Source organism: Lepidochelys kempii, chromosome 6, assembly GCF_965140285.1.
Source record: "Lepidochelys kempii isolate rLepKem1 chromosome 6, rLepKem1.hap1, whole genome shotgun sequence".
Lineage (NCBI taxonomy): Eukaryota > Metazoa > Chordata > Testudines > Cheloniidae > Lepidochelys > Lepidochelys kempii.
The window spans coordinates 71,458,616-71,485,038 of NC_136385.1; the positions used below are offsets into that span (position 1 = coordinate 71,458,616).

At 43.3% G+C, this 26,423-nt stretch overlaps 1 protein-coding gene across 8 annotated transcripts in view; it reads right to left on the minus strand.

Moving 5' to 3' along the window:
- LOC140913036 (cytosolic phospholipase A2 beta) overlaps positions 1-26,423 on the minus strand; it is a 72,868-nt gene that overhangs the window by 42,592 nt on the left and 3,853 nt on the right. For 2 of the 8 annotated variants that reach the window (XM_073348675.1, XM_073348674.1), the window contains exon 3: positions 20,620-25,765. The exons of 5 other annotated variants lie outside the window; for them this stretch is intronic. In XM_073348675.1, the coding sequence (XP_073204776.1) occupies positions 25,163-25,765 (603 nt within the window). In that variant the 3' untranslated portion in view covers positions 20,620-25,162. Of the gene's footprint in view, positions 1-5,405; positions 5,510-5,691; positions 5,794-20,619; positions 25,766-26,423 lie in introns of those variants that run through there. One more of the 8 variants, XM_073348669.2, reaches the window with a different exon arrangement.

Here is a 26,423-nt window from a genome sequence, read left to right on the forward strand (position 1 = left end):
TTTACCACTTCCCCTGGCCTGAGAGAGCTCTGTCAATACTGAGCCTAAAATTTCCCCTTTCTTAATTTTAGTTCATTACTGTATCATTCATTCAATTAGTAGACCAATTCTTCATTTCCCATGGCAACAGCCTAGCTGTGGGAATATGTTACTGCTAGTGACGGCACATTAACAACGGTTTAACTGAAATTGTTGACCTTGAGAGCTCTGCCAAATTATGTGCAGAAATGGGGAGCCCTACAATTTGTTTCTTCATTATTATAAACTCCTGCAGGAGGAAGGCTCCCTTCCAATGAGCTTGTGAGCACTACAAAAGCAGAGAAATTTCAATACAGAATATCTGCCTACAGAGATAATATCCATCTTGAAAAATTTCTACATCTACATGTATACTGGCCCAGATCTGTGGTGCTTAGCCCAGCCCACTTGTGCCACTCTCCTGGTACAAAGGAGCCACCACGCAGCCATGATAGGGCAGCTGGAGATTTAGCTGGTTGAGGGGCATGCCAAGTCTATGTCAATCCAGTCAAGGCAGTGACAATTTTTTTTAAAAATGATAATACTCCAAAAAAGCTAGATAAAATTAATCCATGTGGCTCTAAGGGATTACTGCACTGTCTCTTAATGTCTTTTAGCACATTTATTGCGTGTACTTTAATTATTTGTAGATGCTCCAGAAGCTCACAAAAGCCCTGGTGTGACTGGCATTCTAAGAACTCACGTTGTGCTAGAGTGCCCATAATTTCTCTTGTTTGCAGTTCCAGGAATTCAAGATCTCCTCAAACTCCTTGATTCATACAATGTTTGAGGCATCTAGAACTGCCATCCTTTCTGTATGTTATTTCTTAAAATCCAGGAATTCCATATATTCTTTAACGGCTATTGAAGGAAATGGGAACCCTTAGCATGCAGCACCTTCTTAGCAAAGGATTTTAAGCCCAGGGCTCTAGGGCTTATCTGAGCAGTGTGGTGTAAGGTGGCCAATGAGCCAGGTAGGCTCAGATAGGCCCGGAGATTCAGTAAGTCTGCTTGGAACGGAAGCACAGTAGTACAAATCATCCACAGGGCCCAAAAGGCCCAGAGGCCCAAAACTGGGTGCCAGGCCAAGATGGGATGGGGCCAGACTGGTGAAGAGATGTACTGATTTGGTGGCTCTTGCAAACAGCCTCTGTCAGTGGCACTCCTATGGAGCTCTAGATTTCAGAGGTGCCATCCCCCATGATCACCTCCAGCACAGCTGTCTCTTCTAGGTGGAAGAGGGGTGTGCAAATTAACAATTGGGTTTTCTACACCGCGTATGCACATTGGTACCCTACAGTCTCTCACTCTGTAATAGAGATCATGCAAAACTTCACATACATACAAATAGCTCATAAACTCACATACTGTAATGCAGGATTCAAGATTATATCTACAGGCTATTGCACATTTACACGTATGCTACAAGTAGTTGTCGGCCAGGTGCTGTTATGCAAGCTGTTAATTCTCTACAACCTCACATAACTCATCAGTAGAGCTGTGCAGGACCTGGTATTTCCATTGCATAGAAAATCTGCATTTCCAAAAAATGTTTCACTCTGAATAGGAACAAAAAGTCGGAAATAAAAGATTTTTTTAAGGAACAGGCATCTTTGAAAAATTCCATTTCAGAAGAACCAAAACAGAATTTTCCAAAAAAGTTGGGGCTGGCCCCCTGTCTCCCCACCCAACTTGTCTCCAGACCACCCACCCAGCAGGCAACATGAAGACCCAGCCAGCCCGTGAGTCAGATAGCCCAGTGAGCTGGCCAGCCTGCCTGCCCACCAATTGGACAAGTCTGGGGCGATGGCTGGCTGGGGCGCTGTGGAACCCAGGGAGCCAAGGAACCAGAAGCCTGGCACCTCAGGGAGGTAGGCAGCCTGAGGACCCAGAGAGCAGGGCATGTTCCTACCTAGTTTCAACTGAATCAGCATTTTCTGATGGAAAAACTATTCCATCATAACATTTTTGACTAGCTCTACTCATCAGCCATCACTTTCTTGGAATCAGAGTCTGACTTCTTGCGAATGTTAAAACTGTGCAACTGGGAAACAGTAGGCTGCTGTCGCATAAATAGTTCCTTCTCCTCCTCCAGTACTGTAAGCAAACAGCTGACTGATGTGTCTCGGTTTTCCAAGCATGCAACAAGTTGTGCAACAATGAAACATTGATAATTCCAAAAGTTTTTAGAAATAAAAGCAGCAGTTATGGGACAAATATCTTTACATCCATGCAACATCCACAAAAGGGTTCATCAGCTCTCAGAATGCTTGGTAACAGTCCCTGACCTTCAGGTATACTCAGCCAATCGGAATGTTCTGGTGATATAATACATGTAACTTTATAGCTTTTTAAGTGCTTGCGTTGTTTGTACGAAAATTGGCCTAACCTGGTTTGTGGATCTCAGAGACCACTCAGGATGTCCTGACAAATATTTGAATTAAGCTTCTCACTAAAGCAGATATTAATTTTCTAATTCACCTTCTGACGCTTGGGGTATTAGCCACCAACTTCAAATGGGAATTTTGCATGATAAAGGTGAGCAGGTTTTAGCCAGTCATTTGCTATAGCAACATACTATACCTGTCTTTTGAACTTCTTTCAGAGATACAAGAGTCTCCTATGTGTAGAGCAGCATTCAGATGAGCAGCATGGCATCACTGGATTCAGAACATAAGCATCCTCATGTATGTACACATGGGTCTCAGTGGATGGGGCAGTCTGACTCACACTACTGTCTCTGGATATGTTGCTACTCCCTATAGTGCCATATATTTACTGGAAAACATGCCAAGTCTGTCAGAGTATCCCCCACAAACATGCTTGAAAGATGAGTTGCATAATAAAAATGTACCGTGTGTGTTCATAAAGCAAAATGCATGACGTAAGTGATGAGCTCCAATTATGACTGTGTGCAGGAATGCTTATGTGACTGCACAATAGAACGGGGATAAGTCATTTTTTGGATTTCTGTCATGCCTTTCATCTGAGATGCTCAAAGCCTCTCAACATACCAGTGAAATATGAATTATTAGCCCCACTTTAGTGTTTGATGGTGAAACCAATGTCAAAGCGATTTGCTTAAGATCACACATTGAGCCAGCAGTTGGTAAGAAGCATGGGTATCTATGCCTCCTATTTCAAGCATGAGAACCAGGAATAAACACTTGAATACTGGCTTCCAGCCCTGTTCCCTAATCCCTACACAGCACTGCCTTCCTCCCAACATAACCATCAGTAGTAACCTCCCTCCTGTCTCACATTGGCCACATCATGTGCCTGGTCTGTGTCAATATAGTATTCCACTCAAAACCTATTGCTGAACAGACTGTCTGAGTTCCCATTACTACATTGGGTGAAGCAGAGCATGTTAGATGTGTCCCCATTAGTTATAGCATGGAATGCTGCCTCCTATCAGAGAGATGGTTGAAACTTGGAAATTCCATCGTTTGAAAGTTTCCTTTCATCCTGAACCAAAATAAAAATCTTATTCTGTGAGAAATTTCAACTTCTCATCCGGAACCACAATGAAAAGCTAGAATCTCCCACAGAATAAACTTTCTGGACAATGTTGGTTGGAAATATCAGAACAACCTCATCTAAAGGTTTAGTTTCTGTAAGGTTGAAGCACTTACCGTTTTACCATATCATTAATTATAAAATAAATCAAAACAATAGTCAAAAATGTCGGAGCGCTTGGTTGCTGAAACAATACATTTTGATATCCATTTTGTTGAAAATTTCAACAAAAAATGTTCCCATAGAATATTTTGATTTTATCAAATCAGCATTTTCCTTCAGAAAATTTTCAACAAGCTCTAATATCTCCCATGAATGCTGCAGTGTCCTCCCTGAGACAATTGCTGCAATGTAAGAATGCAATATTGTATCCACTCCAGGAGGTTAGTGACTGTAGGAACAAGTTGGGTTTCCTTGCTCCTGGATCAGTGCAGTATGGATATAAACGGGTGTCTCTATTGTTTCAAGGAAAAATGCAATGAAAATACTGCCACCACAGCATCATCCCCCTGCCTTTGAGTCTGCCATAGTAACAATACGTGCGGATGAAGCTGTGTGTGGTTTGGGGGTGTAGTGCTGGGGGCAAGAGGTGAGAAACAGCTGACACATCCTCCTATCCTGTAGTAATTGATGGGTCATTATTAATCCTAGTTAGAGAGCACCCAAAATTGCACGAGGCACTTTACCTCCATTTTATAGGTCCAAGAAACTTACAGTCTAAAGCCTCAATCTTTCAGATATTTACAGACATAATAGCTTTCCTCAGATGACTAGTCTAATTCAAATCAGTCGCACAATTAAGATGAGTAAAATCACTCACATGCATAAGTGTTTGCAGGACCAGGCCACAGATAGACAGACAGACAAGAGATATCAACACAATTCTCCCCCTGCCCCCGACTTTTTTTCTTCAAACAACGCTTCTTAGCTGTCGTTATTTTTGTTTAACTTTTAACCATTCACCCCTATTTGCTGATTTGTTTGGGTTTGACTTTTATTTTATTTATTTAGACACAGTTTCTTCCAGGCAAGGACTGTCCCTCATTATGTGTTTGTGTAGCAACTACCAAAATGGGGCCCTGATCCCAGCTGAGGTTTTCTAGCTGCTGGGGTAAAACCAATAATCGTTTCTATTTTTAGTCCTTGAAAATTGAATGTATTTGTTCTCCAAGATGACCTTTATGTATTCTCTCCCTTCCATACCTTCCTTTCACATTGTGACCTTGACCTTTTCCTCAGCCTTCTCCCCACACTTCCCTCCCACTAGACATCTACAATGTTTTTCCTTTAAAGACATGCTCCAGCTCAACTCAAAATGGGCGTCAGACAGGAATCACTGGCTGAAATTGTATGGCCTGAGTTATACAAAAGGTCAGACTAGATGATCATAGTGGGTCCTTCTGACCTTAAAAATACGTCAGTCTGCTCTCCTTCCCAGCCCCCAATCCACCCACCCACTCACCTGGCCTGTATTAACAGTTCAGAGGTTGGTTCCAATGGTAGTAGGCAGTGAAGGTTCTCCATGAGCTAGATGGGAGTAGAGGGCTTCAGGTGAAGAGCTTAGCTGCTCCTGTTGTCACTAAGCATCTCTACAATTAAAGTAAGTCTGCTAGAAACATCATAACTTAGGCTTCATACATGTACTTCTCCTCACTTCACCCAAATATGGGGTTTACATGAAGTGCCTGGTCAGTGACAGCAAAGCTTCTCAGGTGCTGTACTACAGAGGACACGTGCAGGGTTCAATTCCCTGTGGATCCTAGGGAGCCACGAGGTTAGGAGGAAACAACCCCTGCCTCTCCCATATGCTCCCAAGCCCTTCCTCCCTCAGTCAGCAGTTGGCGGAAATGACAGAAGGTGAACCTCACCGTGTTTCCTGGGTCAGTTGCCATTCTTCCATGGGTATTCAATGGGAGGGGCACAATTCATGTCTTCATCCATGTCTGGTTATCTCAGCAGGTTTCTGACTTTCCTGTTCATAGTTAACACATCAGTGTGTAGGCAGTATAATTAGGATAATTATAATGACATGGCTAATCCAATTATGATATCCTTCTTCCTTACTACCAGGACAGGCACAGGGCAGGGCACAAGTAAAGAGATCAACAACACTGAGTCTATTCCAAACCTGTATTTTCACTCTCACATAATTACCTCAGAATGCCTCCTTCTGGGGATGTGTGGAGCTTGAAAGTGCAATTCCTTTCAGAAGTTTCTGAGAGCTCTGCATGGCAGCAGATAAAGCAGCCATCTAGTTCAAGTCGTAGTCTGTTACAGAGGAGAAACACACCCAGATCTCTCACAGAAACTTTACTGCTATTCTTTCTTATTTTTGTTTGTTCTTAATCTAAAATAAAAGTAATTTAGACTGGACATGCATGGTTAGGTTTTTTTGTACACAAAAAACTAACATTGACATTGCTCGCGCTTAGTCTTGTGCCAAATGTAAATTTTTTTTAAACATTTGAACAAAATCATTTGAGCAATCGGATTCATGCCACCAGGATACAGGTACATGCAGCTTTTATTTACCTTTTTTTGCATCCAGATAACAAAAAAAGAGTCTGTTTTAATTTCAATCTTGGTTGCAATCTTGCCTATTAACTTTCAGGTCAATTAGTTCTATCCTTATCCATAATGGACCTGGCAGCTTTTCTGCAGCTTTGTTTGGGGAAGAATATCACAACCTCTAGCTTTTTCACTCAAGCCATTACTTACTCTGGTGTCTACTTCCCCCAAGATCAGAATTTACTTTCATTGTCCAACACCTCTTCTTATCTGCCCCATCTCATAGTCAAAGACCAGTTCAGAGGGTCAATAAAATATTCTTACATTTAAGATAATTTTACAAACAGAGCGGGGGGCAAATCCCAGAATAAAGAGGTATCAAATTAAGTGTTTTTAGACTAATACCATGGAAAGCATGACTAGGCTGGCACTAGGTTTCAGTTAAGAATATGGACATTACCTATAGCATGGCCCAAAAATGAATCTCTTCTCTCTCAGCCTGTATGCGTCTGTCAGTTCAAGCCAACCACATGCCTCAGAGTATCTGTGTCCTCTACTATAGCCTATGGGCTTTCGCAGTTTAATTCTCACTTGTCAGTGCCTCACCTTCCAGGCCAGACCTACGTAGTTATTTCCTTTCAGGAGCGGCTGTTGATTAATAAGACAAAACAATTTTTTCTTGAAATATCACTTTTGTCTGATTCGTGTCCCTACCTACCTAAATCATACATTAGTAAATATCCATTTCATCTATTCATAGCAATAGCCCATTTCCTTCTCTGCTCTAAGGTTGCACACAAATTTGCTCTTTATAGGCCTTATGAGTAAACAGCACCTTTAGTAGCATTTCATTATCAACCATACAAGGGGAGGTAAGACCATCACATGCAGCCTGCTTCAGGATAGAAAAATTATGGGTGAAATCTTAGCCCCATTGAAGTCAATGACAAATCTCCCAGTAGCAGGGTTAGGATTCCTTCACAAAACTTTGAGAAATATGCAGATTCTAAAATCCCCACAAAGAAAGTAAACTTCATATTGAACTAGCTGGACACCATCTACCACAGCGCTTCACAAATCTAAAAAGGTTACAAGTGACTGAAAATGAAAACAGTAAATGAAAATATAGTGTTGCACATGGCTAGTAGGTAAGTGTCAGATGCCATCATTTATAACTTAAGTGGGGTCTTAAACTAACCCAACCACAGTCTACCAAGATGCTAGCATAGTGCCTGCTACTCCAGGACAATACACCATTTCATGGAGAAACAGGGAACAGAGACAGTGGTTATAACAGGTTTCAGAGTAACAGCCGGGTTAGTCTGTATGCGCAAAAAGAACAGGAGGACTTGTGGCACCTTAGAGACTAACCAATTTATTTGAGCATAAGCTTTCGTGAGCTACAGCTCACTTCATCGGATGCATACCGTGGAAACTGCAGCAGACTTTATATACACACAGAGAATATGAAACAATACCTCCTCCCACCCCACTGTCCTGCTGGTAATAGCTTATCTGAAGTGATCATCAGGTGGGCCATTTCCAGCACAAATCCAGGTTTTCTCACCCTCCACCCCCCCACACAAATTCACTCTCCTGCTGGTGATAGCCCATCCAAAGTGACAACTCTTTACACAATGTGCATGATAATCAAGTTGGGCCATTTCCTGCACAAATCCTCACTTTACATAAGCTATTACCAGCAGGAGAGTGGGGTGGAGGGAGAGAAAACCTTTTGTAGTGATAATCATCCATTTTTTCCTGGTTTGTGTGTATAAAAACGTCTTCTGTATTTTCCACAGTATGCATCCGATGAAGTGAGCTGTAGCTCACGAAAGCTCATGCTCAAATAAATTGGTTAGTCTCTAAGGTGCCACAAGTACTCCTTTTCTTTTTGGTTATAACAACATGTGACCTTGCAATCTTGTAGCGCACTGATATGGCAAATCATTTTCTCACCGAGTGCTTGGGCCATGTTCATACACAACTGGCCCTGGAACTGTTGCTGTAGCAGTGCATTACGAAATTCCTGAACCACCCAATCCAACAGCTTCTGCCACAGCTCTCCCAAGCCGGTGCTTTCTGAAAAATTGGAAAAGTATAGTAGGAATTAAACAGTATTCTGTTGGTCCAAACAAAACTTGCAATTTCAAATGCTACGTGTTCCATGTGGCAAAGGACATGCTGGTTAGTACAGGTGCACAACATTTGTCTTGAAGTTGTTCTTTAATTTGTATGCAGTTGCACATTCAGATATGCAAAAGCTGGAAGGATTAGAGGGGCAGCCAGGTAGGCTGAGGGAGGAATCCAGAGCCATTTACACTACATTGTACAATGTAGTACAATGCATCCGATGAAGTGAGCTGTAGCTCACAAAAGCTTATGCTCAAATAAATTTGTTAGTCTCTAAGGTGCCACAAGTACTCCTTTTCTTTTTGCGGATACAGACTACTGTACTACTACTGCTGCTACTCTGAAACCTACATTTTTAATCTAAGTCTTGCCACATTTAAGCATGCTGACATATGCACATATCTGGAGAGCCAGCATCTTTAGTCTGAAAACAAACATGACAGATTCCAACCCCAAGTATAATACTTTGCAGAAAAATATAAAGTGCCTGAAAATGGAGGCTTAGAATGAAAGTGTTTCCTCAACAATTATTATAGCAAAACTTCAATTAATTTGTCGTTTAGCTGTATTGTCTCCTTAGGTAATGTCAGGGGGGTCTGTTTTTTGTATAAGTGAAGAATATTAAAGGTTTAGCAGACAGTTCTGATGTTTTAAATCACAACAACACGCTGTGGCCAACTGCTTAGCATTAGGAATAGTACACTCCTATAATAACAATGGGTACAGAAAGCTTTTAAAATTTCTTGTGTCTTAGCAAAGTAGGTTTTTGGCTATTCAGATTGATACATTATATGTTGACTGGCAGTAAACTCAGATCAATAACTTGTAAAAATTCTGTGGTAGCTACACTCAGGTATATAAAAACATAGCCAATGAAAATTTTGGTTCTACCATTCAGTCATGAGAGCTGTATTTGTATGTGCAAACAAGTTCCTATGCAATTTCTCATGTGCAAAAGGTTACATGATCAAGTCCTTTGATTTTAAACTCATCTGGACATGGAACATGACAATATATATTTGCAGAGCACTATGTAAAGATACAGCTTCATATAAATTAGATCTGCATGAATACCACAAAGAATTTCCATAAGTATGCACTCATATTTTAAAGTGAATCCACTCCTGTCACGGTCTCCCCACTTGTGTTTGTTTTCCACTGACATTGGGAGTAGCCAAATTCACTCTCACAGATGTTTATGAATAGAAGATTCAAGCTCACTGGTGTGAAAAAAAAAATCACAAAAAGGGAGCTGGAAATTTCAGCATGCAAATATTCATGCTAGACATGTTCTCTATAAAAGTTATGATCAACCAGGCATGGGAAAAATTTTAAATACCACCTGAGTGATGTGACCAATCACAACTAACCAACACTTCAGATTCTCAGCACAAAGTAACAAATACTGACAGTGAACTGTTTGCAATCAGCAGAGTAACAGTAGCAGGGAAATTATTATAGATATATAGAGAAATTGCTGATATACGGATAAATCACTGACGTATTCCACAAGTAGAAAGAGAAGAGTTTGTTGAATAAGTTATTCCTAGCAAAATTTACTCAGATATAATATATATGATGTTTAAAAATAATAAATCATAGCTACATCCTAGGGGCAGAGCTAAGAAGGTTGAAAAGGAACACATTAAAAGCCGAAAAAGATGTTTCAATTTCCCTCCTTAACTTATAATTTCTTGACTTTTACAAGGTGTGAAAGTTGAAAATGTTATAGTTCCATAAATATTGCTTTTGCATTTGTTATACAAATAGGATGTTGCGCTATTTTATGTTAGTTATCTTACAAGCAGTTGGGCCAAGTTCATCCATTCACTTCAGAGTTACACCACAGATAAATTTGGCCTGAGTAAGAAGAAGAGATGGATTGACAACATAAAAGAGTGGACAGGAATGGACTTCACGGAGACTCAAGCGCTGACGCACAATCGTCAGGAGTGGAGGCAATTGGTTGATTACTCATCAGTGATGGTGCCCCAACGACCAATGCGGTTATGGGAGTGAGGATGAAGAATTTACAGGAGCTAGTTTAGAAAGTGACACTGTGTTAGTTACTTCTTTTATATAATGGTTTCGAACACTGGAAGGTTAAGCTATTGAGCAGTAAGTCTGTCAGTTTGACAATGAAAATGTAGAGTTTAGAGGTTAATGAAATACAGAATGCAAGAAAGTTTGTTACAGTAGCACTCATTTCTTTGGTTACACTGCCATCTTCTGGCTCAATGTGTTTTACAGGACAGTGGGGTGGGAGGAGGTATTGTTTCATATTCTCTGTGTATATATAAAGTCTGCTGCAGTTTCCACGGTATGCATCCGATGAAGTGAGCTGTAGCTCAGGAAAGCTCATGCTCAAATAAATTGGTTAGTCTCTAAGGTGCCACAAGTACTCCTTTTCTTTTTACTCAGCTACAGAGATTCCTCCCCCCCCCCCCCCCAGACTGATATGTTTTTATACATCTTGTATACATGGAGCATGTATCTCTGCATGCTCCATGGCCCTGTAAAACATCTGAAGTGCCCTTCCAACATACACACCTGTGTTCTTCCACCCCCTCACCATTTCATCATAGCCCTGGTCTACACTACGGGGTTAGTTGAATTTAGCTGCGTTAGGTCGATTTTAAAATGAATGCATCTACACAACCAACCCCATTCTGTCGACGTAAAGGACTCTTAAAGTCAACTTCTGTACTCCTCCCCGGTGAGGGAAGTAGCGCTAAAAATCAACCTTTCTAGGTCGAATTTGGGGTAATACAGGCGTAATTCGATGGTATTGGCCTCCGGGAGCTATCCCAGAGTGCTCCAATGTGACCATTCTGGACAGCACTTTGAACTCCAATGCACTAGCCAGGTACACAGTAAAAGCCCAGGGAAATTTTGAATTTCATTTCCTGTTTGGTCAGCGTGGCGAGCTCAGCAGCACAAGTGACCATGCAGTCCCCCCAGAATCACAAACAAGCTCCAGCATGGACCGAAAGGGAGACACTGGATCTGAGTGCTGTATGGGGAGAAGAATCTGTGCAGGCCGAACTCCAATCAAAAAGAAGAAATGCTAATATATATGCCAAAATTGCACAGGGCATGGTGGAGAGAGGCTACAACAGGGACACACAGCAGTGCTGCGTGAAAGTCAAGGAACTCAGGCAAGCCTACCAAAAGCCAAAGGAGGCAAACGGTCGCTCTGGGTCAGAGCCCCATACATGCCGCTTCTATGATCAGCTGCATGGTATTCTAGGGGGGGATCCTACCACTACCCCACCACTGTCCATGGACACCTGCAAGGGGGAGTCTCACGCAACAGGGAGGAGGATTTTGTGGATGAGGAAGAGGAGGAGGACAAGGAGGAGAATGCGCAGCAGGCAAGCAGTGAATCCATTCTCCCCGTCAGCCAGGATGTTTTCATCACCCTGGAGCCAATACCCTCCCAAGGCGGGATCCCTGACCCTGAAGCCGGAGAAGGCAGCTCTGGTGAGTGCACATTTGTAATTACAGTACAGGGTTTAAAAGCAATAGTGTTTAATGTTTGATTTGCCCTGAAGAATTGGGATACATTCGCGGCCAGTACAACTACTGGAAAAGCCCAGTGTGTCTGGGGATGGAGCAGGGAATCCTCCATGGACATCTCCATGAAGCTCTCCCAGAGGTACTCTGAAAGCCTTTGCAGAAGGTTTCTGGGGAGGGCTGCCTTATTTTGTCCTCCACGGTAGGACACTTTACCACGCCAAGCCAGTAGCAAGTAGTCTGGAATCATTGCAGCACAAAGCATTGCAGTGAATGGTCCTGGGTTTTGGTCGCATTCAAGCAACATTCGGTCTTTAGCTTTCTGTGTTAGCCTCAGGAAAGTGATATCATTCATGGTCACCTAGTTGAAATAGGGGAATTTTTGTAAGGGAACAGTAAAAGGACCCCGTTCATGCTGGGTTGTTTGCACTTGACTAAAAGGGATCATCCCGGAGAATAGCCACGCGGCAGGGGGAGGGGTGAAGGGATCATCCCAGAGAATAGCCACACGGTGGGGTGGAGGAGGTGTGTGCTGCACATCCACCTGAAAACCGCAGCCCCTCCTTTTAAATGTGAAACCCAACCAGCATTGCTTGCTATGGGAAAAGATGGTGCTGCAGTTTGAAACCATTCCCACATGTTATGAAGGTGTAAGAAGCCAACTCCGCGTACCAAAAGGCTTACCATGGCTGCCTGGAAACCGAATTCTGTTGCCTAGCTATGTGTGATGTGCCACCAAAGCGGCAGGCGTTCAATATAAAAGGCAAAATGTGACCTTGTACCTAAAGCACATGTGCTGTCTGCTGTGAATTGCTTGATTCACTGTGAAAGTCTCCCTTTTGTTCTCAGAAATGTATCATCTTAAAATTTACTCTCCCTTTTTATCTCCCCCCAGGTGCAAATGTTTCTATGCTCCCCCTATCCTCTCCGTCCCTGAAGTTATTGCAGATTAGAAGGCGAAAAAAATGCACTCGGGATGACATGTTTTCCGAGCTCATGCAGTCCTCCCGCACTGATAGGGCACAGCATGGAGGCATTCAGTGGCAGAGGCCAGGAAAGCATTAAGTAAGCGTGAAGAGCAGAGGCAGGAGGTGATGCTGAGGCTAATGGGGGAGCAAACGGACTTGATGAAATGTCTGTTAGAGCTGCAGGAAAGCCAACAAGAGCACAGACCCCCGCTGCATCCATTGTATAACCGCCTGCCCTCCTCCCCAAGTTCCAGATCTTCCTCACCCAGATGCCCAAGAACACAGCGTGGAGGCTCTGGGCACCCAGCCACTCCACTCCAGAGAATGGCCCAAGCAACAGAAGGCTGTCATTCAAACAGTTTTGATTTGTAGTGTGGCTACAATAAGCAACACGGCCTTGTCTTTCCCTCCTCCCCCACTCCACCCAGGCTACCTTGTCAGTTATCTCACTTTTTTTAATTAAGAAAGAATGCATGGTTTCAAAACAATAGTTACTTTATTTCCTTTGCCAGCTGTGATCAAAGTGGGGAGGGTGGTTGGCTTACAGGGAATTAAAATCAACAAAGGAGGCGGGTTTGCAGCAAGGAGAAACACACACAACTGTCACACCATAGCCTGGCCAGTCATGAAACTGATTTTCAAAGCCTCTCTGATGTGCAGCGTGCCTAGCTGTGCTCCTCTAATCGCCGTGGTGTCTGGCTGCTCAAAATTGGCCACCAGGCAATTTGCCTCAACCTCCCACCCCACCATAAACATCTTCCCCTTACTCTCACAGATATTATGGAGCAAACAGCAAGCAACAATAACAATGGGAATGTTGGTTGTGCTGAGGTCTAACCTAGTCAGCAAACAGCACCAGTGAGCTTTTAAACATCCAAAGGCACATTCTACCACCACTCAGCACTTGCTCAGCCTATAGTTGAACTGCTCCTTACTACTGTCCAGGCTGTCTGTGTATGGCTTCATGAGCCATAGGAGTAAGGCGTAGGCTGGGTCTCCAAGGATAACTATCAGCATTTCAACATCCCCAATGGTAATTTTCTGGTCTGGCAAGAAAGTCCCTTCTTGCAACTGCTCGAACTGCCTGGAGTTCCTAAAGATGCGAGTGTCATGCACCTTTCCCGGCCATCCCACGTTGATGTTGGTGAAACGTCCCTTGTGATCCACGAGTGCTTGCAGCACCATTGACAAGTACCCCTTGCGGTTTATATACTGGTTGGCAAGGTGGTCTGGTGCCAAGTTAGGGATATGTGTTTCATCTATTGCCCCATCACAGTTAGGGAACCCCATTGCAGCAAAGCCATCCAGTATGACCTGCACATTTTCCAGAGTCACTACTCTTGATAGCAGAACATCACTGATTGCATTGGCTACTTGGATCACAGCAGTCCCCACAGTAGACTTGCCCACTCCAAATTGATTCCTGACTGACCGGTAGCAGTCAGGTGTTGCAAGTTTCCACAGGGCTATCGCCACTTGCTTCTCAACTGTCAGGGCAGCTCTCATCTTGGTATTCCTGGGCTTCAGGGCGGGGGAAAACAACTCACAAAGTTCAAGGAAAGTGGCCTTACACTTGCGAAAGTTTTGCAGCCATTGTGAATCATCCCATATCTGAAATGTTAGGCAGTCCCACCAGCCTGTGCTAGTTTGCCAGGCCCAGAATCGGCATTCCACTGTATCATCCAGCCCCACTGCCGCCATGATGTCCCAATTGCCACAGCCCATGCCTTCAGGAATGTCTGTGTCCATGTCCTCATCACAATCGTCCTTGTGCTGGCGTCCTTAGCCCGGTTCTGTACATACTCCAGGATAATGCGCGAGGTGTTTACAATGCTCACAACAGCAGCGGTGAGCTGAGCGGGCTCCATGCTTGCCGTGGTATGGCATCTGCATGGGTAACCCAGGAAAAAAGGCATAAAAGGATTGTCTACTGTTGCTTTCATGGAGGGAGGGAGGGAGGGAGGGGAGACTGACAACATGTACCCAAAACCACCCTCGACAATGTTTTTGCCCCATCAGGCACTGGGAGCTTAACCCAGAATTCCAATGGACAGCGGAGACTGCGGGAACTGTGGGATAGCTACCCACAGTGCACCGCTCGTAAGTCGATGCTAGACAAGGTATTGAGGACACACTCCGCCAACTTAATGCGCTTAGTGGGGACATACACAATCAACTGTATAAAATCGATTTCTAAAGATCGACTTCTATAAAATTGACCTAATTTCGTAGTGTAGGCATACCCTTAGACACAATCCTCCTGGTCTGAAAGGCTGATCAACACTATTCATTATTCAGTATGTGTGATGTGAGTCATCACCACAGGTTAAGCATGCTTCTTCCAACGGATTTTTCAGCCCTTAATGCCTTGAGTAGCAAAACACTGGGAATCAAACTCTTATCTCTTATGTGATGGGGAACATTGCTACTGCATTATTGTCAGTACAAGATGCATTTTTAGTACAAGATGAATCTAGGACTTCCCTCACTTGCATGCTAGGTGGCAAGACTCCTATGGGCCTTATAGCAGCCTGGGAATAGTCCAGGGCAGTGGTTCTCAACCTATTTACTATTCTGGGCCACACATGCAGCTCTCTATGTGTTATGGGGGCCACATCCACACAATATATATACTGTATGGCCTTGAGGATGTCACATGGGCCGCTACTCTGTGCTGATAGGGCCACGGATTGAGAACTAGTGGTTCAGGCATAGGAATGCCTCAGCTATCTCCCCACGTACCCCTGGCCTGGCCCAGCCCTGACATACTCTCAGCCTCTATGGAACACTCCCTGCAACAAGGGCTCCTGCAAGGGATGGGAGCCAAGTTTGCACATTCAGTGTCTCAAGGAGGCCCACCTGTACAGGGATATTCATGGGGGAGAGCCCTTATATGGCTTGTGCAGTTGAGAATTCCTCCCATTATGTCTGGCTCAGAAGTGCTTTCAGTCCTTCATTTTCACTGGCAAAAAATGTACTAACATTTTTAGGACAAAACACAAACATTTTTCTAAAACATTCTATAATTCACTATGCCTGAGGGAAAGAGGGCTTAGCTAGAGTGTAGGGAGGAGACAGGTTATGTTTGAGGAATATTATCATATTATTTGAGTTATGTAAACGGAGCCTCAGATAGTATGGCAATGGGGGCCTTAAATATTTTTAAAAGGCAATTTCAGGAAAACGTCTGGACAGCTGAGCCACCAGCTGGGGCACAACGGCAGGGTCTTTTGGCAATAATCAACATTTTTATAATTGTTCACATGTTCAAAGCACTGTAAAGACTTCCAATTAATTCTCACAACAGCCCTGCAAAATAAGAATTCTTATCCCTCTTTTACTGCTGAGGACAGAGACAAAAAGGTGAAGTTACCTGCCTAAGGTCACCCAGCGTTAGAGGAGACTTTAGAACTCAGGACCCCATTCTCCCCAGCCCTGCAGCTGTTCCTCGAGACAACACTGCTTTTCAAAAGGCTCAGGAATCTCCTGTGTACCATTCTGTAAAGCAGCAATCTTCTTAAGAGAAGATTTAAAGTATCTGATATAGGCAAACAACATTTGTAATTGAAAATATAAAGTAAGTATTCTATCACACAGCCCTATGTTGGCCAAGCAGCCATTCCCCCCATCATATTGCTTATTGGCAGAGCATTTGGGTCCTTGTATGTGGATAGATATTAATCCTAACCTTCCCTTGAGATGGATTCAGGCTGTTGACCCTCTTGTCTCCTGTGTTTTCCCCAGTCATTGGCTGTGCAGAAAGCCTGCAGAATCAGGTCAATTTTCATTGAAAATCTTATAGGATGAAGCCCTGCAGCTGAGATGTAGTTGAGCTGCATGCTTTTGCTGAAGGCTAGCATGACCCACCCTCACTAATTACTCCTTGACTAGTGGTGTAAATAGAAAATGCCTCCAGGCATTGAGAGTGTAAAAGTGTCTCTCGTTAAAAGGCTCTGTAAGGACAGGCTCGTGCTATAAGGGTGTGATGTGATAAGAATGTGTGTGTTTATATAATGTATTTAGAGGAAAGCACTAGATTTTTAAGTTCTTTGCTGCTACAACTTGCTGGTGGAAGCATCTATTCAAACCTCCCAAAAATCACAATGTGGGATACAGCCCCGTCCCCCACAAACAAAACCATGTGGGACACTGACCCCTAAAATGAGGAATATCTTTTCCTCCTCAACATCCCCTTAAATAGCCTCTTTCCCCTATATACTTCCACTATACCCTTAATGCCCCTCGCTTGCTGCCGATAGTCCCTTTTACTCGCCAAAACTCCCCTATAACTGCCCAAATCCCACCTCACCCATGTCCCCATCTTCCTCTCTCTCCATTACCCCCAAATGTCTTCCAGTATTTTCCCTACCTCCCTGAATACTAAGCAGGGGAAGCTTCCAGGTTACCCTAGCAGTCACCTTCCCCAGCCCATAGCTCATGTATGTTCTCTCTCACTCAGGTATGGTGCATTGCCACTAATTGGATTTAGCCTGCATCTGAGGAGGGGGTTGGAGAAGAGTAAAAGGGTGAGAGAGAAAGAGACCAGAACAGATAGGGCACGGGTTACCTCCTCCTGGAGGAGTGTGAGAGCAGCAGCAGGAACATGAAGTGCACTGAGGGGCTCTGCAGATAACTGGATAAGAAAGGCACAGAGCAGCATAAACACAAGCAGTGGTATGCAAGTGGACTGGAGGATGAGCAAACATAGCACCCCTGGGGTGACATGGGGTATTCCTACCCAAAAGTGCAGAATGCTGTAACCTTCACTCTGAAATGTCACCATCACATGCCTTGACAGGGCCCTGCAAATAAAATACTTGTATTTAAAGTGTTTGAATATTTTTCCACAGGCAATTTTCTTATCTGAAAATTATCTACTTTCGAGGTCAAAATGTACTAATTTTGTGATTTTTCTACAGAAATGGTACAATTACACCTTTCACAGTGAAATTTTAACACATTCAGATTTGAGTATTGTTCAGAGTTTTCCCTGCTCTAAAACTTTATGTAAAAACCCCCTCTAATGTATTGGAAAATGAAGTGAGCTTTCAGTTTTGAAAAAAAAGATCCAAACTGTCTGTTTTTGGAGTATGACCATACCTGTACAATCCCAAGTTAACCAGTGAAGAGAGAGACAGAATGGAGAAAATTAACGTTACAGAGAGTATATCCCATGTTGAGCCTCTTCATTTCCATGTCGCTCAGAACCACAATGGTCTTGCTTGAGTAAGATATCTAGAGAGATGTTGATTTTTTTACAAGGTCAGAAATGATTAAATAATGAAAATGTTTGTCCTGAGCGTGAGCTCTTTATGTAGCAGAACTGCTAGAAAAATTCCATTCAACTGGCACGTGCTACTTCTCTGAAGGCATAAGTGTCCACCAAAAAGTCACATTCCTGAAGGGTGTCTAGGCCTCACAAAGTATAAGCTCAGAAAGACGCCCAAGGATTTCACTTCTCCCTGCTGCAGGCACAATCACAAACTTCACTGAGAAGGGAAAAAGCATGAAATTGTGAGCCATCAGTGCCTTTTGCCAACAGCTAAAGGAGACACTCCCTTGGGGGGAAGCGGGGCGGGGAAACGGGGGACGTTGACAACTTTAGAAACTTGATACAGTATAGTTAAATGAATCTGTATTTGTACTTTTCTACTGACAAGAACACCTCTAAATCCCTAACAGTAGAAGTGGTTGAACTATCCATTACAAATAATGGTAAGAATTCAGCTCCTTTTCCGCATTATTTATATTACAGTAGCACCTGGAGGCCTCAGGGCCTCATTGCGCTGGGTGCTATACAAACACGAAGAATTGGCAATCTAATTTTAAGACCAGATGCAAACAGCAGGAGGGAGGACCAGACTAACAATGACCAGATCAGGTGGTTACATACGAAAGGGGTCATGCAAATCAGTTACATCAGTTTAATAAAAGGATTTTTTAATCTTCTGCCTTTGCTCACTTTTAATTTCATTTATTTGAACCTACATCAAATTCCATTTGTAATCTCTGCATATTTCCCTTTCCCCCCCTAAATTTATCCATGCCTTTAAAAAAAACAAAAAAAGCCCAAACCCGTCTTTGCCTATTTCCATATTTTTAAGACCTCTCACAGGAATAATAGAACTCATGACCTGAAGTACTTAGACTTTAGACACAAAACCATTAGTAAAATCAGGGGTTTCTGTTTGGAAAATATTTAAACAGCCCTACCCAAAATTGCAATTACTGTGGGCATAGGGAAATTCACACAACTGTTGCATTTTAAAGTGAATTACCCTGAGGTTTCTGTTTTTAGAGACTTGGATTTTGTAAATGTGATTTTACATCTTATTATATAGTTGGAAAATATAAGAATAGGCAGATGTACAAAAGCACAAATGGGAGGTAGGTGCCCAACTCCTATAGGATTACAGTAGGAGAGTAAGGTGCCTCACTGCCCTCTCTGCCCCGTAGTTAATAAGGCTCTGCTTATATTTTGATAATTTTTATTCTGTGTTTTCAGTTAATAGACAGTTGTACTGTACTTGGATCCCAGTGACTCAGGACAAGCCTTACATTCTGTTCAAGTAACCATTTGGGCCTTGTATTTTTTGGACCCTATTGATCAACAACTTCAGTATATTCCTATAATCTCAGCAACTCAACCTAATTCCCTTATGGGAGAAGGAAGGAGAAAAACTCACGCATCTGACACCCCTTCACATAAGCTCTTACCTGGGGCCTTGCAAAGCACATGGTAGTCCCTGCATTCATCTCAAGCAATGCCCAACTGTTACACCTTTGTTTAGACCAGGGTGGCCAAACCACGGCTCTTTTACACTTAAAGTGTAGCTCACCACTTCTCCACCGCACCATTCTCCGCTTACCAGACTGAGGAGGGGTAGCTTAGGGATTCTGCCCTGTGGCGGGGTTAGGGGCTTCTGCCAGTGATGACTGGTGCCTGCTAAAAAGGGGGGGTATAATGTAAGATTTACACACACCCCTTACCTCCAGTGGCCCCTCCCTGTGGAGAGGCAGCAGTAAAGAGCTGAGATCTGTGGGAAAGGGCCTCTGCTTTGGTTCAGTGGAGAGAGGCAGCAGCAAAAGCAGTGGCTCTCCATGCGGCTCCCAGCTGTTTGCTGCTGCCTCTCCCCATGGCCACAGCTCCAAGCTTGCGGGCTCCAGCAGCTGCTGGGCAGGGAGGTGGCCCAGCAGCACCATGTGACCAAGTGGAGCCTGCAAACCCTGGCAAAAATCTGGTGAGGTATCTGACCCCACGTGACCACACCCACACATCTCCTCTGCTGGGAAAGGGGTCTTGGGGTTTCAGCCCTGCAGAGTGAGCCTGCCAGGGCTTGGGGCTTCGACCTCGCTCCTGCTGAAGGCCCAAGCCTGAGCAGGCAACCCCCGGGGGAACAAAGCCCCTCCCACCTCTTCAGGGCTGAAGCCCTGAGCCCCAGCAGGTGCTCCCTGGCTCTTGAACTTCTGAAGATTGTCATATGCAACTTGGAGGGTCAGTAAGTTTGGCAACTCTTGGTTTAGACCATTAGAGCTGCTTGGAGATCATGTTCCAAAATCATCTCAGACTAGCCAGGTCTGGCCATAGAGGGTGAAGTCCACTTTAGCCACACTAAGAGCTCAGAATCCTTCAGGAAAATAAGTGATCCTCTGTGAGTCAAGACATTCCACTGAAGCACTCATCCAGAAAGGACCTTTACCAGACTAAGTTCCTTGGAAGAGATCGGATTTCCTTACAGCTTTTTGTTCTCCTCTTTGAAATTTGGGGACTGGATAAGTGCAGAAAGGTTTTAATTAGACACTGAAGGGTTAAAATCCATTGCTGATGTAATAACCTGGTATATGGATTTGTGTACAGGCCCAAAGACCAGAGTTTGGTCAAGAGGTCAGAGGCCTAGCAAATAGCGATTAGCTAAGAGAAAGCAAAATAACCAAAGATAACCTTGTTTTTGTTAAGATATGTCTGGTCAGCAAAACGCCAGATGTTGGGGCAATAATTGTGTCTTATTCAAAAGTTGCAAATAGAACAAAGAAGCCCTGTTTCTGTTGTGTTAGTTTGTTCTGTAGGGAGATGTTCTTCCCACACATCCGACCTTGAGTTTATGAAAGGTTGGAACATGTCAGTATAAGATATGGCCTCCTCCCATCTCCTTTTCCCAGGAACCAATGCCTGCCTTAAAACACAAATAAGCAACTTGAAAGACAATCTTTATTGACATATACTTTCACTGTTTCTTTGCTTTTACCCATAGATACGTATCTGTTGAACAATCAAAGGAGCTACTTCATTTCTATGGACCCCAAATTGAATTCAACATACATTTATTAAAGTACTAATTAAATATTAAATGTTAATTTGTTAACATTAAGACCATGGGCAGAGACATTATGTAACCTTTTGACCATTGGCTACTGTGCTATCATGTCTTGCAGCTAGACCTATCCGTGGGTATGCAACTGCCTACCCCATCATTTTCTCTGCCCATGGAAAATCCATATATTCCATTGTAATCAATTGACAGTGTGTCTGAGCCTAATAAGTGAGGTGACACCCTGTCAGCGCCATATGTAATAAACTCCTATGCTTGACCTCTACACAATGTGAATTTATGTCCTTCAGACGCTGACAAACTTATGAACTCTTGTCACTTGACTCCAGTTCAGCTATTGAAATTATTCTGCTCAAAACCAGCATTGCGAGAACGAGATGGATTATTTCTTTATAGCAAATTACTTCAGAATAGCTTAAAGCTATAGAGCTTTTTTCAGGTTCTTTAAGAGACTTTGTCACAAAGCTTTTTCATTCACTTAATAGAGATGTACCTCAAATTTCTACACAAAAGGATGATTAATTCAAGTGTCAAGCAAAGATCTTTTAGTTCAGTCTACCATAGGCTAATCTTTCAGGTCACATTTTAGCTAACTCTCTCAAATTATAAACAAATTATGAGAATAGCTTCCACCATCAATGTTTTATTCCCTGCATCAGCTTTGCTCAGCATGGACTCTCTTGTGAAATTGAGGTTGATTATCGTTAGGTATATAACAACTTTCTAGGTGTTCTTGAGTAACAGTACTTATACTGTCCCACTGCTGGAGCCTGAAATCAAGTCCTGATCCAACACCACTGAAATCAATGGGAGTTTTGCCATTGACTTCAAGAGGAACAGAATCTTGCCCTATTTGCCTGGACTACCTCTAAATGCCTTATCTGTTCCAGCAGAAAACCATGCATATTTAGGAGCTTTGGTGCCAGTTCAGCAAAACATTTAAGCACATACACCATGAGACTTAAGTGCTTTGCTGAAATGATGTTTCATTTAATTGTTTAGAGTTGGACCCTCCAGAATTTCAGATTTCTACTTCCTGAACGCAAATTTCAAAATGGGGGTTAATTGCAAAAAACTGGATTTAAAAAAAAAAAATCCAATGTGACTGGCTAGAGTGGCCTCTTACCTTATTTGTTTGCCCATAACAGTGAGCTGGTCAGCTAACTTAGCCATCAATGAAATTTAAATTGCCATCAGACAGCTTAGCAATAATAGGCATCTAACAGGCCAATAAGGGCCCTCTGATCCCACAGCTAAAACAAAGAAATCATTTGAGCTACTGCATCAGTAGGGCAACCATCTCCCCTGCCCCCCATCTTTTGTTTAAATGTTGTTACATTACTGCGGATGCCAAATGCAGCAACATAATGGAACATACAGGAAAGTACAACTGATCATGCTGTTCACTTATTCAACTAAAAGATTTTTGCTTCAAGGTGAAGTTAACAGCACATACAATTACCAGCTTGTACCTAATAGCTTCCAAAGATTTACGTCCAAACTAAGATTATAACTTGTCTGCCAAAAGGAGAGTTCATTCTCCCACTTTTCTTTTTAATTTTAATTCCCAAAAAAGTAAAAGCTGAAAAAGTTAATCTCCATCTTCACCAGGGAAGCATTAAACTAGGCTTGTTTCCTCTCATGTCTGTGGACAAGGCACACACTGTACTATGTGTCTCACTGTACTCAGCGAGAACAAAAGCAAACCACGTGTCCAGTAAAGCTCAGAGTGACCCAGAGCCTGAGCCAAATTGCGAAGGATGCCAAACAGGTTTTTCTTTTCTCCTTTTACTAATCCCTATAGTAAGTCAAAATCAAACACTTTAATGCCTTGTACTTCTTTTGTCCCTTTGCCCTCCTCCTCTCTTTGCATCAGGGAGGAAGGATGTTCGAGTGGTTAAAGCAGGAAGGTGAAAGGCTGGGTAACTGGGTTTCGCTTCTGACTTGCTGTGTGACCTTTGGTGCAAAGTGTCAAAAGTACTGTCCAATTTGGGGTGCTTTTCAGGATCTGACTTTCAGAGGTGCTGAGTGCCTGTGACTCCAGCTGAAGTCAGCAGGAACTGCAGGTTCTTAGCATCTCTGAAAATCAAGTTCTACCTGTTTAAATTTGGGAAGCCAAAAAACTAAAGCAACCTTAAGTTGAAGCTACTTTTAAACTGTGGTCCTTACCCTTCTAAGGACCAATGGAGCCTGCCTTCCCATGATGGGAACTACACCCTCTCCTCCAATTGGCCCTCTTACAGTGAACTGCTAGCTCCCACCATCTCACTGAATGCTAGGAACCAACAGATTCTGGACACACATACCTGCATGGGGGAAGACTGACACGAGGAAAAACTGGGTTGGGCAGATAGTAACATAGAGCCCAACAGTGGCACTGTACTGAAGAAGCAAGAAGGTGTAGGTGAGCTGGGAACACAAAACTCTCCACCTACTTGGAAAGGAGGGGTATCCCCTGTGATACTAATCACCCAATACACTATTGTAACCATCTTTGTACAAAATATGCCTTGTGAATTATCATTTGAAAATTAATAATTCAATGGCCAATAACTTCATGGTGAAATGTATGTAGCAACATTATATGTAAAGGTATGAAATCCCCCTGTATGATGATGATAGCACATGTTCAAAACCACACAGCCCTGCCTAGGCAAAAGTTGTTAAACAGGTCTATCCTAAACAAAGGAATGTGCGTGTACCTCAGTTTACCTGAAAATAGAAAACAGGGTCCACAAGATAGCAGGAGGAAGATATAGCAGGAGACAAAGCAAATTTGCATTTCAGCAAACACAGGCAAGGAGAGAGAACATGGAGCCCTCCTTCACCAGCAGACTCCATGTCACCTTCTTTACTGCTTGAGCCTTGAATAAACTTTACTTTGAAGGGTAACCCTCAGAAGAATCCACTTCAGAGGCTCACTGGACTATAAAAGAAAGGGGGCAGAGAACCCCAAGTTCTCTCTTTCACCTAAGACGACAAAGGGACCAGCACCTTTGGACCTCTGGGAGAGATCCTGACCAAGGAAAGGATAAGTCATCATCTTGCTGGAAGACTGTGGGTGAGAAAGGCCAACTTAAAGAAAGCGTGAACCAAAACTTGCTAGATTAAGTTTGACTTGTAGATGTGTGTTTTCACTTTCATTTGCTTGTAACCATTTCTAACTTTTATCTCATACCTGAATTCACTTAAAATCCTATCTTCTTTTGTTAATAAACTTGTTTTACCTTTAACTTTAACCAATCCAGTGCTGTGTTTAAACCAAACTTTTGGGTAACTTCTTGTCTGAACATTAACGAGTATATTGAAATGTTTCCTTCTATACATTAAAGTCATTCTATTTTACATACTCAATTTTACATACTTTTGCCATGCATTTACTGATTAATACATTAGACACTTCTGCCTCGAAGGAATCATACCAAAAGCAGAAGTTGATAAACACAGTGTAACCTCTGCAAACTTCATTTCTTTTGGTCTGATTTTTCTCTGCCTCAGAGGTAGAGTATAATTGCTCCGCAGAGGTGGCTGCCCATTCATTGATGATGGGGTGCTGTCTGACACCAGAACAGTGGGATTTTTATTTTCATGGAATGGGAGATAGTGATACACCAAGAGTCGGTGAATTTTCCAGGTCTTGAGAAGAGGTGGGTGAAGGCACTAATGTTTCACTTCAAACCTGTATTCATGTCTAGACTCCATTAAGGGTCTCATCCTGGGATGTGAGTTATGGGTGCTAAGCACCCCTGTGGATCCAGATCCTATGTCACAAAAGAACTGAGCTAGGAGATAAGTGGCCAACATACCACACCACAAAACCAATTTGGCATGATAGACCACTTCTGTTCAATAACAGGACTGGCCTCTGGTACTGCAGCAGTATAAGGACAAATCACACTGTGCCTATAAACAATATACCCGAGTCTAGAGGACCCTAAAATTCAACGCCAGATGAGTATAAAATCAGCAGAGCAGTAGGAAAGATAAACAGGAAAGCAGGCACACAGTTGGAAAAGAGACTAGAAGATGAAGACTGAAGAGTAATAGGGTGAATATTAAGTTCCTCAGCATACTATTTTCAAAATACCTACCAGTGCCAGGACCAATTCCTAGAGACTCTCAACCGGATTTGGCTACCTAACTCCGTCAGGCACCATGGCAATCTCACCCCTATAGATTACTCTTGATGGCATCAGAGGCCAGCAAGTGTTGCTGAAAGAAGACCTGTATCTTGTGCCATGCATCATCCTGTGCCCGGGCATGCTCTCTCCACTGCCCTCCCCACAGCATGTATCCCCCAATCAGCTTATGAATTGAGGCCTGACACAAAGGCAAATACGGTGGCTCCAGGAGGTGTCCTGCCCCAGGATAGCAGTAAAACTCCACATCTCGCCCGCACTGCCGAAGGCAGTGAACAGCTTCTCGGCAGTAGAGCTCACTTTTCCAGTTTCTGTCATCCTGCGCTGATAAAAAGAGGAGCTTGGCGGGGGATTTCTCTACTGGAATGCGGCAGGCCCAAGTGGCTGGGTCCCTAGGATCATCCAGGACTTCTGAAAAATCTATTATTCCAGAATCACCGACAGCCTTCATCCTCCCCAAGTCATACGGATGGGGAGGAATAGTGAAACCATTAACACGCAGGGGGATAAAGGAATTAACACCACATCCAGAAATGCTGACAGCTGCTTGGATGCCTGGCAGAAATGTGGCCAGAGAAAGGGCTAGATCTGCTCCTTTAGATAAGCCCAAGACTCCGATCCCAGTACCTTTCACCTGCAACACAATTATGGAACAACCATCACCATATGCCATCTTTCCCTTAGACGACTGTAACCATCTCTGTCCAGGCTCCTTATCTTTCCCTGTGCCAGACCAATCAATCCACCAAAGTTTACCACTCCTTCCTTTCCCTCTGCTCTCACATCACTCCCTCAATCTTTTCATTGGCTTCCACTATCCCAACTTCAAACTCCTCAGTCCCTCTGTTTCTGTTCCCATGTCTTTATTCCATCTCCAACACCGTACACCCGTCCCCATCCTCTCCCTGGACAAAGCCCTTCTCCTCCCCGCACTGTTGGCTTCAAGCTTGTGGTCTTGCTGCTACTTCATTATGCATGGTCTCCAAGAACCCTCATCTCCATCTTAAAAACCCCTCTGGAAACCCACTTCTTCCATCAATCCTTCCTGGGCTGATCTCCTTTCCATTGATTTCTCAGACCCTCTGGAGGTGCTGGCCTGTCCCCCAGCCTAAGAAGGACTAACACCATGCCCAGAGTCCATTCAGGCCCTTTTTTAAGGGCACTATTCCACTATCTTTTAAGCTTTAATAGACAAAGAATTAGAACATGCCCTGTTTTAAGCAGTTTAGCATTCCTGTAACTCCCAGTTGTGTTTTCAAATGTGTAACTTTATATAACAATTGCTACTTTGC